Here is a 13,861-nt window from a genome sequence, read left to right on the forward strand (position 1 = left end):
CCACTGTTTTTAATGTTTTTCCCATATAGGCCATTACAGAGTACTGAGGAGAGTTTCCTGTACTATATAGTAGGTCTTATTATCAATAGTTATCTATTTTATATACAGTAGTGTATATGTAGCTGTGTATATGTCAATCTTCCAACTTACCCCTCCCCTCCTGTATCCCCTGGTAACCGTAAGGCTGTTTTCTCCATCTGTGACTCTACTTCTACTTTGTAAATAAGTTCATTTGTACTATTTGTACATCACTTTGCCAAGGGTCCATATAGTCAAAGCTTTGGTTTTTCCAGAGTTGGACCACAAAGAAGACTGAATGCCAAAAAATTAATGCTTTTGAATTGTGGCGCAGGAGAAGACTCTTGAGAATTCCTTGAACTGAAAGGAGTTCAAACAAGTCAATCCTAAAGGAAATCGATCCTGAATATTCACTGGAATGACTGATGCTGAAGCTCCAATACTCTGGCCATCTGATGCAAAGAGCTGACTCATAGGAAAAGACCCTGATGCTGGGAAAGACTGAAGGCAGGAGAAGGGGATGACAGGATGAGATGGTTCATTGGCATCACTGACTCAATGGACACAAGTTTGAGCAAACTCCGAGAGATAGCGAAGGACAGGGAACCCTGGCGTGCTACAGTCCATGAGGTCACAAAGAGTCGGACACAACTGAGCTACTGAACAACAACAACTTTTTTTTAGATTTCACAAATAAGTAAGATCATATGAAGGATTTTGTCTCTTGTGGCTATTGCCTTGGAAATTCAGACTACTGGGTGTAAAGAACTGCCTCATTGGTTTATCTGCTGCTTCCCTGAACCTAGAGGGCATTATATCCATTGTGTTAATTGCTGATTATGCTTTAATGTCACTTATGTTTTATTACATTTTTGAACCATTATGCAGATAAAACCGAGAACTTTCTTGTTTAGTTCAGAAAAAGACACATGGGATCAAAGGTCTGAATGACAGAGCAGGTCAGCAGGTAGCCTGAGAGATCAGCTGGCAACAACTGGCACAATCAGGCATAAGCCACGTGAGAAACATCCCTGCCATCTCAACTACACTCCTGTCACTATCGTGTTGCTCTGCACAAAAACCAGAATGCAAGGGGCTGGGGACAGGCCACACTGTGGTGAGCTGGGCACTGCAAGGCAAAGCTCAGAGTAAACACCAGTCAGGTCTCATAATCCAAAGACAGAAAGAAGGCTTCACTCTGGGAAAGGTGGGGACCATTCCCTCTTATGTAAAAGAAAGAAAACTCAACCATTTTCTATCCTCTGAGCCAGTGGTCCCCAACTGTTCTGGCACCAGGGACCAGTTTTGTGGAAGACAATTTTTCTACAGACCAGCGGAACAGAAAATAGTTTTCAGGATGATTCTCATAAGGAGTTTGTAATCTAGATCCCTTGCATGCACAGTTAATAGGAGGGTTCACTCCTATGAGAATCTAATGGCACCATTGATCAGATAGCAGGCAGAGCTCAAGCGATGATGTGAAGGATGGGAAGTGGCTGTAAATACAGATGAAGCTTTCTTCACATGATCACCAGCCACTCACCACCTGCTGTGGGACCTGGTTCCTATTGGGTCACTGACTGGTACCAGCCCATGACCTGGGGGTTGGGGACCCCTGCTCTAAGCAATGACTTCTACAAAGCATTCGTTGTATAGAGTTGAGGGCATGACCTATAGTTCTCTCGTATGTGGTCCTCCTTCACCTTCTGATTGACCCCACTGGCACCTCTGGTGATCCCACTGACACCCACCTCCTAAGATCTTGGGTAGGGTCCTCTGTCCTGGATCATGCTCCTAACAACTTCAACTCCTCACCTATAGATGCTCTGGATTCTTAAGGCAGTACAGCCTTATCTCTTCCATAACTTCCCAGAGATGAGGGCCTGAATATAATCCTTTTTCCATAGGCGGAATTGTTGGATGGTTCCCACTTTCCACCAAGAAGTTTAGCACAAGGTTCTGTACTTTAGAGGTGCAGGTCCTCAGCTCATGGCCTTTTGGTTTCTCAACAACCCAGCCCCTGGAGTACAAACCGACAACCCAACCACAGACCCTTCCCGGGCCTGGTACTCACACGTAGGCCAGAGTGGCGCTGAAGTGCTTATAAATGTAGGTCTCGAGAACAGGGTTGAAATGCTGGAACTTGATGTCTCCTATCAGTGAAATAATAAACACCTGCCAAAGGTGAAAAATATAAATAGCAGTACAGCACAAACCCTGGCATTCAGTCAACAAGCTGGGTCTCAATGTATGGGGTCTTTTCCTTCTTGATTATTCTGGCAGCGTCCCCAACATTACTATTCCAGAGCTGAAGAGAAGTCTCAGGTTTCTTTTTATTTAACATGAACAGAGAGACCATGAAGTGTCAGGCACTGTGGTAAATGCTGGGAGGAAGACAATACAATCCAGCACCCCTGGCCTCAGAGAGCTGACCGCCACAGAAAGCAGGCGGGCACAGGTAAACACGTCAGGGAAGAAAACGGAATCGGAGGGGGCAGGGTGTGGGGAGGGGTTTCCTGGAGAATAATAGATACTATCTCAAGGATACAGCTAATGAAATACTGAACGACGTCTCTCTCCTCAGCGCAGTGTGGGTGCCCCTAAAAACTGAACTTCACCAGATTTCTGGGTCTCAATTTTCTGCTCAGATGTTAATTCTTATCAGGTGCCATCTTATCACTACCAGACACACAACCAACAAATAACCACTTTGCACCTACTTATGATGCATGCATGCGTGCTTAGTCACTCTGCCATTTTTGACTCTTTCCAACCCTATGGACTGCAGCCCACCAGGCTCCTCTGTCCATATTTCCCAAGCAAGAATACTAGAGTGGGTTGCCATTTCTTTCTCCAGGGGATCTTTGCCATCCAGGGATGAAACCTGGGTCTCCGGCATCTCCTGCATTGCATGCGGTTACTTTACCACTGAGCCACCTGGGAAGCCCATGTTCTGGTTTAGGGCCAGACGATTTTAAATCAAGTTAAAGGGATTCCTTATGTCAAATGTAGTAAAATACCTAATTTTCCTGAATGAGAAAGAAAAAGCATATCAAAAAAAAAAAAAAAGAAAAAGCATATCAAAAAGGAAGATTTAACAGGAATTGAAGAAAAAAGGTCTTGACTATAAGTCAATCATATCTAGGTACCACCCTGGTGGTCCAGTGGTTAAGAATCCATCTTCCAATGCAGGGGACATAGGTTCAATCCTGGGCTGGGGAACTAAGATCCCACATGCCACGAGGCAACGAAGCCTGAGCACTGCAGCTACAGAGAAGTTCAAGTTCAAGACCCATCACAGCCAAAAATAAATAAATAAAAAATTTAAGAAGTCAATTGTATCTAACATTACTTCTGGGAATGTTGCCTCAAGAATTCATCAGAGAGATGTATATAAATATTTATGCAGGAGGATATTGTCACCATTATTTATAATAGTGAACTATCAAAACCCACAAAGTTGTGAGAATGAACACTAGGTTAACATGCATAATTGCTTACCAGTGCATCAAACACGAGGAAGTCATATGTTTCATCATCTGACATTTCCATCATGATGTTAAAAAGTGCATCTAGTGTATCTTGCAAAAACTGAAGATAAGAAACAGAGAGGTTATCTGGTGAGTGCAGAAATATGAGGAGAATTAGATTTCAAAAGAAGAGGTTTAAAAATAGCATTTTCCTAAAAACTGGCACACTTGCTTCCCAATGCAGACTAAGGGTTATGTTTACACCCACTGGGTTCATTTAAGATGCTGAACTAAGGATGCAGTGGCTGTAGTCTTACCTGTGAATAAATAAACATACCTTCACAATCTCTCCTCCATCCACCTCCATTAACTTCTTCAAGTTGTGTTTAATATTCTGAGGGCTTGAGCGCCAATTTAACAAGCCTAACAGGTCAACTGGGAAGAACAACCACAAACCATAAGCGTTAGACACAGATGTGCACAGCAACCCACACACACAGCTCTGCAGAGGAGATCATTGCTCCTGCAGGTGGCTAGAACCTTACGCAGTCTTTTAATTTACTGTCTCTTACCTAACTCAAAGAAAACCTTTTAGTAATCTTTCCTTCTTCACAGAGAAAAAAAACCAACCACAATTGTACAAGAACCTAAAACATTTCCTGAATAGAATGCACACCTCTCATGTAAGATATCACCGTCTTACACATGAATCACTAAAATAACCTACCGACCTTTAATTTGCTGTACTGCTTAATTTGTCCCTTGTCACTCTGTGTGTCTTGGTGGATGCAGAGGGGAAAACAAACTTACAGATGTACATTAATTCATTTAAATATCACATCCACAGTGTAGAGATTTCACTGATTTTTTTTAACTTAAAAACAATTTATTTTATATTGGAATATCATTGATCTACAATGCTGTATTAGTTTCAGGTGTACAGCAAATGATTTAGCTATAGTGAGTGAGTGAAAGTCACTCTGAAATGTCCGACTCTTTGCAACCCCATGGACTACAGCCCACCAGGTTCTTCCGTCCATGGAATTTTCCAGGCAAGGATACTGGATGGGTAGCCATTCTTTTCTCCAGGGGATCTTCCCTGGGTCTCCCAGGAATCAAACCCGGGTCTCCTGCATTGCAGGCAGATCCTTTACCATCTCTGAACTACCAGGGAAGCCTGATTTAGTTATAAGAATATGTAATATGTATATGTAAAAAGAATATATAAATATTTATGTTTTTTTCAGATTCTATTCCCCATACAGATTATTACAGAGAATTGTTATATAAGAATAAATAAGAATTATATAGGAATATATAAGAATATATACTGTAATAATACTGAGTATACATAAGAATTATATGTAAGAATACACAGTAATGTATAATATGTAAATATATATAACACATAATTATATATATAAATATATAAAATTATATATTCATATATATGTATATATGTTCTTTTTAGATTCTATTTCCCATATAGATTATTACAGAGAACTACTCTGAGTAGAGTCCTGTGTGTTATTCAGTAAGTCCTTGATGGCTACCTATTATATAGGTATGTATATGTTATATATAGGTATGTATATGTTTTACAGGTATGTATATTTATTTCATAGGTGTGTATATGTTAATCTCAACCTCCTAATTTATCCCTCCACCCCACTTTTCCCCTTTGGTAACCAAGAACAGATTCTGTTTCATTTTATTTGTTTCATTTTTGAGATGAAGAAACTTAAGCTTTGTGAAATTAAATTACCCGCCTTAGATCACACAACTGCCAGAGAACAGCATGAATGGAATTTAATAACAGATTTTCTGATTCCCCAAAATCACGTCCTTGCTATTCTATCATACTCCCTCCCAGAGTTCTTCAAAGAAATAAAACAGATGGCAAATCAGATGGGTTGCTATACTGAAGGATGGTAGAACAGATGAATGGCCTGCAGGGTAACTCTGCGACAAAAATCTTCAGGTGTTTTTGGATTTAAAATGCAGAATTTGGGATCTATAAACCACTTACAATGGGCTTCCCTGGTGGTTCAGTGGTTAAGAATTCACCTGCAATGCAGGAGACCCAGGTTCGATCCTCGGGTCAGGACGATCTCCTGGAGAAGAAAATGGCAATTCAACCCAGTATGCTTGCCTGGGAAATCGCATGGGCAGAGGGGCCTGGTGGACTACAGTCCACGGGGTCACCAGGGTCAGACACGACGTAGCAACTACACAACCACAAGCCATTTACAGGTCTAATGAATGTCTAGATACTGAAAGTGTCACTTTAGTGTCATACTAAAGCAGGCATCTGGACCATTACTACTTTATCATTTTGTCTAGTACATCAAGTTACTATTACTATTCGTAGAGCATTTTTTAGTAAGCGTAGCACTATGTATTTTTAATCAATGGATCTGTATAAACACATATATAAGGAGTTGAAAATGCATTCTGTTCTTGAGAACAGCCAGTCTGCTTCAGTGTGTTTGTTTTACTGGCATGCACATGTTTAGTTCCTGGGAAGCCTCCAATGCCTAGAGACATCCCACTGTCAACAAAATAAAATCCCAATAGCATTCACAGTAGAAGGTGCTAAGGTCCCTCCTAGGGTTTGCCTGCCAGCCCATCACAGGCAGACAGATCAACTCAATACTCCCCAAGCTGTGGCATGCTCTTCAATCATTTCCTGTCTTTACTTCCCTTTGTTTGAAATGTCCAGAAATACTATACTGCTGTGACCAAAAATTCCATTCAGGTTTTATCCATATGCTGTTACGGAGGGACTTCGCTGGTGGTCCAGTGGTTGAGAGTCTGCCTTCCAATGCAGGGAACACAGGTTTGATCCCTCATCAGGGAATTAGGTGGAGAAGGAAATGGCGGCCCACTCCAGTGTTCTTGCCTGGGGAATCCCAGGGATGGGGGAGCCTGGTGGCCTGCCGTCAATGGGGTCGCACAGAGTCAGACACAACTGAAGGGACTTAGCAGCAGCAGCAGCGGCAGCAGGGAATTAGGATTCCACATTCTACTCTACGGGACAACTAAGCCCACGCGCTGCAACTACCGAGCTCGCACACTCAGAAGCCTGCTTGGTGCAACTGGAGAGAAACCCGCGCACCACAGCCAACACCTGATGAAGCCAGTAAATGATGTGTGCTCAGTTGCTCAGTTGTGTCCGACTCTTGTGCAACCCCACGGACTATAGCCCACCAGGCTCCCCTGTCCATGGGATTTCCCAGGCAAGAATACAGGAGTGGGTTGCCATTTCCTTCTCCAGGGGATTTTCCCAACCAGGGATCGAACCCAGGTCTCCTGCATTTGCAGATGGATTCTTTACAGTCTGAGCCAACAGGGAAGCCCAAATAGGTAATAAATAAATACACTTTAAAATTTATTTAAAAAAAAAAAGAAAAAAAAAGATGTTATGGAAAAACCCAAGCAAACTTTTTGGCCAACCCAATGCTGTGGATTTGGTCAGCTGCTACTTCTACCTCAAGACTCATTTCAAACTTTATTCCCTCTAGGAAGACATAACCAATCATTCTGTTCTATCTGCACTCCCTGTCCATATATATGTACATTAGGACAAATAAGTAAGGACACACTTGACACCTCTTTGCCTCTTCCCATAGATTGAAACACTTGAGGGGAGGGACCATATTGTATTCATTCTTAAAGCCATCACAGTGCTAGCCACCTAGCAGGTGTTCAGTACACGCTGGATCAGACGGCATAGCAGGATGGAATCAAAACCAGCAGCCCCAAGGAAACTGGTAGTGTACACAAGACAATTCTTCACTCCTTACATAAATACTTCAGAACAGACACTGTGCTAGACCTGTCCACTAGGCACTGTCCATTCCAGCTTCCCATCTCCTATTTCTGCCCGAGGCTAGTCAACCATTCTGTTCCACTGGTTACACTTCATTTCACGAGCGCTACCTAAGGAAAAGGACTTAGATACGCCATCAGCAGAGAAGAGTCGAGCAGCAGATTTTAGCATCTGCCAAGCACCCGCTCATCAGCCTAGAGGTTTATTCCCTAGAGATGCTTGCATGCTCCATCAGTGCTCATATTAAGGATGTATTTGGCAAAGGTGAACCATAAGGTCTTAGGGCAAGAAAAGTGGTGGCACAGTCACAGAAACAGGCCTAGACTCACCGTGTTTCTGGGATTCACACAGGTTGATGAATGGCTCTGACAAACTTCATTGCTGTATAGTATCTATCCCATTATATGGATGTACCAGAATTTGTTCATCCATTTTACTGTCAATGAACAACCAGATGGGGGAACGCTCTGCCAATCCAATGGTTAGGACCCCACACCTACACACCAAGGGTCTGGGTTCAATTCCTGGTCAGAAAACTAAGATCCTGCAAGCCAAAGCAGCACAGCCAAAAACAAAAAACAAAACAATGCCCCCAAAACCAGATGGGTTGTTTGTGGTTTTGAGACATCATAAACAACTGTGCTGTGTACATTCTCATATGCCTCCCGGTTTACGGGTACAGCTGCTTATCTGAGGTATAAAACTAGAGTATATTTCTGGGTTATCAGGAATGACCACCTTCAACCATATCAGATACTACCTAAATGTTATCCAAAGTTGTTTCAACTTACATCTCCATCAGAAGTATGTAGGAATTCATGATCCTCTAATTGACAGTCCTCAAATTTAGGGTAGTGATTACCTTTGGGAAAAGATTAGGACTGCAACATTTAAGAAAGAAAAAAATGACAAAAAAACCCTAAATTTTGCTACAAATATGTATTTTCAGATCCAACTCCATTACTTATGAGTTCAGGCACAGTATTAGGTAAGGTGTTATAGAAAAACTTGAATGAACTTTTGGCCAGCCTAATATTTCAGTTTCTTAACTCAGCATTCTGATCAGCATATTGACATTAATGATAACAACATGGGTGTCTTCCTGTGCGAGGATGTCCATGGGTAAAATGAGACAGCTGTGAAAGCCTGGTGCAAGGCCTATACCTGCAGAGACTTGACTCCCCTCTCCCTTTTTTAGAACAAATCTATTCTCACCCTCCAAACGGTCCAGCAACAAAATGATCCCATATAAATCGAGCTGTTCTAGTTTCGAAAAAATTCATAAAGTAATGAAAGCACCTACAGGCTCTGTTTGTGACAAAGTCCAGTGGCTTTTGACCTTTGGAGTCCAAACAGCCCTCCAAAGGCTAAGGAACAACACCTCTGGTCAGTCTCTGTGTAAAAGGAGAACAGATACATTCCTGATCAGCAAACGCCCTCGTAAAGTTGACGGTTTACTTATGTTCCTCAGCTGCTTCTTTCTCAGAATAAATTGAACTGGTTCTTTATCATTCCCATCATATTAGAAGAAAGCAGAGAAACAATAACACTTACGATCTGCTGCTGGGAATACCCTGTCTTTTCAAATACGCACAAGGCTGCCCTATCTGTCCCCTCTTCCTACTCTGTCCAGGCCGACAGCAGGTGAGATCAGGTGACTTGTCCAAGATGAACCAGCTAGCAAGTGGCAGAGCTGGGAACTGAACCCAGGCAACTGGCTCCAAATTCTCCTTATATATTTAAACAAAACTAAGGTTATGTTCTATGTACTGTTAACATTTTTCTATGTCTTTGTTTTGAAATCTTGAGTTGGCCCCAAAGTTCATTCATGTTTCTCTGAGGATGTTACAGAGGAACCTGAATGGACATTTTTGGCCAAGCCAGCTTTTTTCACAGTCTCATATATTTTATCATTTAATAACATTATAGACTTTGACCTCATCCCCAACTACTGGACATCTGGATTATTTGCCGTGTTCCCCCATTATGAATAATAGGGAAACCTCCTCCTACAAAAATCTTTGTGCACATCCCTCATTGTCCATTTACGTTCACTTTCTAGGGGTCACAGTACTAGACCAAAGGGTCTGAAAATATTTAAAATCTCTGATACATCTTCTTAATCATTTCCAATATGATGCTAAAGCTGAAACTCCAGTACTTTGGCCACCTCATGCGAAGAGTTGACTCATTGGAAAAGACTCTGATGCTGGGAGGGATTGGGGGCAAGAGGAGAAGGGGACGACAGAGGATGAGATGGCTGGATGGCATCACTGACTCAATGGACGTGAGTCTCAGTGAACTCCGGGAGTTGGTGATGGACAGGGAGGCGTGGCGTGCTGTGATTCATGGGGTCGCAAAGAGTCGGACACAACTGAGCGACTGATCTGATCTGATCTGATTTAACCTTTTATCAACAATTTATTTATACTTACTTTTTCCCTAACAACGGTTATATCGTGGATACAGTTTTGACATGTAAGCTCAGAATGCTTTCTAGCTTAATTTTTAAGGTGTTTCTCTTTTCCTAATTAATAGACTTTATTTTGGAGAAGGAAATGGCAACCCACTTCAGTATTCTTGCCTAGAGAATCCTGTGGACAGGGGAGCCTGGTGGGCTGCTGTCCATAGGATCGCACAGAGTCAGACACGACTGAAGCAACTTAGCATGCGTGCATGCACTGGAGAAGGAAATGGCAACCCACTCCAGTATTCTTGCCGGAAGAATCCCAGGGATGGAGAAGCCTGGTGGGTTGCCGTCCATGGGGTCGCACAGAGTCGGACATGACTGAAGCGACTTAGCAGCAGCAGCCACAGCAGTCTTTATTTTTTTGAGCAGTTTTAGGCTTGCAGAAAAAATTAAGCCCAAAATGCAGAGTTCCCAAATATCCTTTCAAGGTTGCAGAGTTTCCAGTATTATTAACATCCTGCATTACTGTAGTACCTTTATTACAACCGATGAGCCAACACTGATAAAGATCATGAACTCAAGGCTGTCGTTTAAGTTGGGCTTCACTTTGTATATTCTGTGGGTATGGACAAATGTCCAGTGACATATATCCCTGTACCCATTAGGGTATCATTTAGCATATAGCTTTACTGTCCTAAAAATCCCTCTTCTTTGTCTGTTCATCCCTCCCTCTCTGCCCGAGCCCTTTGTAATCATGGATCTTTTCACGTCTTTATAGTTTCGCCTTTTTTCTGGCTTCATTTTTGGTGCATGCTTTTACTTTCGCCTAAGTAACAGCTCTAAGCCTCACTCTATTGAGTCTAGACACTTGCTCAAGTTGAAATACTATCCATATTCTCTACCCAACCATGATTCACCAAAATAAATCTTTAGACCCTTTCTAAAGACCGAACACATGCTATCTGATGATCCTTGAGTGTCCCTTATATCTCAGCTGCTTTCTCTACCTTATCATCTCCCTAAGGCAGAGCCCCAACTCTTCTCAAAGGTCAAAGGGACAAATCATCCACACAGCACAGGAGATACAGAATTTTTAAAGCAAGTCCGCAGAGCATCTAACCCTTGGAGCACTATATCCAGCAGCACTCCTTAGAAATTACATAGGTTAAGTAAATAAGAAGCTGTTATTGGCTATCAAATGCCATGATATACACAAGAGAAGTTAAAATTGCTATCAGATTTCAAGAAGGGACAGAGTAAAGCTGACTCTGAACTGTTCAGCTGATTTTATGAAAACTCTCTGACTGCTTGAGGAAAAAAATGGGGAAAGAGGAGTCTACATGGCAACAGATGGAAAGGCTAACAGGAAATCCTCCCTGCTCTTTGCCATCCTTCTTGAGCAAGGCACGGATATTTGCCTGCCAGTGTCCTTCCCCTGCTACCACAATCTCTCATTACACACATTATACAAAGAACAGTATTAGAGCTCTTTGCTGCACTGAAGGAATGAAACATAAGACCTTCAAATTTTACAGCCTCCATTAGAATACATTTGTAGGTTTTACCATATTTAAAAAACACCAGGTTTTTCATCCTGGTTCAAAGACAGACAAAGAAGCCTCATAAAAAGCTTTAGCTATCTAATAGTTCTACCTAGAACATCACACAAAGAGCAGAATCCAGAAAGCCTAGGACCCCATCTCAGAAGACTGATGGTCCAGTCTCTTGAATTTAACAAAGGAGCCCAGGAGGACCCAATAGAAAACCCATTCTGGTGTCATTCTGGTCACCACGCCTACCATTCTGGGTGAGCTTCGTGGAACATATGAGGGTGGCAATCTGAAAGCTGTCCTTTGTGCTGTCTTTGGCTGGTGCAAAGTTGGCTGAGTTTTTAGATGCTTGGAGCTCCTTTTCTTCCATCTCCACCTTGGTTCCAGGCAAGGTCAGGTAGAATTTAGCATCTTCCATCTTCTTGTTGTCACCCTGCAAAGGAAGCATGTCAGGGACTCCAGAGAGTAGACAAAATCCCTTGGATGCAAATAAAATAATATTTATCGTGAGCACAGTGTATTTCTAGCATAAGAAAGTTTTTATAGTAGATCCCTTCTAACTCTGAGGTGTTATGATATTTTTCAAAAATCTGAGCCTAGAAATAATTTAAACATTGTATGAAAATGGAATAAGTAATGAAGCAGAAATCAGTATCCTAGTCTGTGTTATAAATACGTAAGTAAAGAGTAAGGATGGTTTTCCTGAATGTGTAAATTGTCACAGTTATACTTCACTGGGTCCCCTGAGAAGAAACAGCCAGCCATGGCTTCCAACACTAATTCTGAGCTCAGGAGCTATTAACAGAAATACACTTCAGGCAGCTTCATCTCAGAAAAGCTATCAACTGAAAAAATCCTCCTTGATGTTGTTGGACAAATGAGATCTTCTCAATATCTACTTTCGACTCTAAAATCTCAGTGGGAATGAGAGCTCTGCAGCACTCAGATGGAAGAATAAGGACAAAACTGATACCGGAGGAAGAGGGGCCCCAGAGCACAGAAACGGTGCCTGGCTCATGCTGATATGAAAACCACATCCTACCACACCCACCACCACACCCACCACCTGCTAACCCAGCCCAACAGCGCAGTTATCAACACTCCACAAGGGGTGATGCAAAGAACAGAAAGCCAGAGAACAACCTCTGGCTGTTCACCTCCATGATGCCATTTGCAGAAGGAGGAGGGACCATTCTTTAAAAAAAAAAAAATTTTTTTTTTTTTTTTTCTTGGCCATGCTGAACAGCATGTGGGATCCAAGTTTCCCAACCAGGGATCGAACCCACGCCCCCTGCAGTGGAAGTGTGACTGGCTGTCCCCACTGGACCATCAGGGAAGTCCCAGGACCATCATTTATTAGACTGAAGGGGATGGGAGTCCAGGAAGCTAGTGTGACCACAGTCCTCTGGGATTCGAGACTGGTAGGTGCGAACACATACAGCTCTAGAGAATATTCTGATAGTTATACACGAAGTCTAAAAGGAGTTTTCAGAATCATTTTCAGAGGGAGTAAGGAGGTCCTCAGCCTCTTTCTTTAGCACCACCTTATACACCACCAGATCGTGCCTCCCGTCCTGCAGAGTGGTGCCATTTATGTTCATCAGCTTCACAAAGGACACGCCAAAGGCTCGCTCCGATTTATCTCTGGCTGAAAAGACAAGAATATATGTCTGAGCGGGACAGAAGAATACCAGGAGTGATGGCTATGACAGCTGATGGCTCTGCAGTCAGGTGTTTGACCGCACACTCATTAGTTCAGTGAGCTCCAACAAGCCATATGGATTATCCATGTCACTGCCTCCCTGAAGGAAATAGTTCCTTAACTGAAATCTTCTGGTGCCCCCCACACATACCCTGCTCTTCCTATATTTATGAATGAATGACAACAGAATCCACTCAAACATCCAATCAGAACAATGAGTATCGACACTGACCCCACCTCCAGGCTAACCCCACATCCTAAGAGCCTCTGGACACCTCTTCTCTCCATTCCTGCTGTTCCCTCCTGAGTCCAGGCCACCCTCATCACTTCCCTGTATTCCCATAAGCTTTTCATAACAGGTCTCTCTGTCTTTAGCCCTTCAACCACCCAACATCTCTCCACTCTTTGGTATGAATTTCCAAAATCAAACCTAATCAGGTCAAATGCCATGCTTCCAAACCATTCCATGGGCTATCTCACTACTGCTGTTTTAAAACAGACTCAGTATGTATGTATGTACACTCTGTATATATGTATTTAGTTATATTTTGTTGCGCTGGGTCTTTGATGCTGTACACAGGCTTTCTCTAGCTGTGCTGAGCAGGGACCACTCTCTAGTTGTGTATGGGCTTCTCATTGCAGCAGCTTCTCTTATTTGGAGCATGGGCTCTAGAGCACAGGCTGAGTAACTGTGGTGCATGGGCTTAGTTGCTCCTCAGCAAGTAGGATCTTCCCAGACCAGTGATGAAATCCATGACCCCAGCATTGGTAGGCAGATTCCCAGCCACTTGACCACCAGGGAAGTACCTCAGCAAGTATTTTATTTATTATATTTCAAGGTTTGTGGACAGCAAGGAGATCAAACCAGTCAATCCTAAA

At 42.6% G+C, this 13,861-nt stretch overlaps 1 protein-coding gene across 1 annotated transcript in view; it reads right to left on the bottom strand.

Moving 5' to 3' along the window:
* Positions 1 to 13,861, bottom strand: part of DOCK5 (dedicator of cytokinesis 5) — a 204,452-nt gene that overhangs the window by 88,989 nt on the left and 101,602 nt on the right. Inside the window, exons 16-20 of the mRNA XM_005903060.3 lie at positions 12,825 to 12,928; positions 11,530 to 11,713; positions 3,826 to 3,923; positions 3,520 to 3,609; positions 2,093 to 2,193 (exon numbers count right to left, since the gene is read on the bottom strand). Of these exons, the coding sequence (XP_005903122.2) occupies positions 2,093 to 2,193; positions 3,520 to 3,609; positions 3,826 to 3,923; positions 11,530 to 11,713; positions 12,825 to 12,928 (577 nt within the window). The remainder of the gene's footprint in view (positions 1 to 2,092; positions 2,194 to 3,519; positions 3,610 to 3,825; positions 3,924 to 11,529; positions 11,714 to 12,824; positions 12,929 to 13,861) is intronic.

Source organism: Bos mutus, chromosome 8 (genome assembly GCF_027580195.1).
Source record: "Bos mutus isolate GX-2022 chromosome 8, NWIPB_WYAK_1.1, whole genome shotgun sequence".
Lineage (NCBI taxonomy): Eukaryota > Metazoa > Chordata > Mammalia > Artiodactyla > Bovidae > Bos > Bos mutus.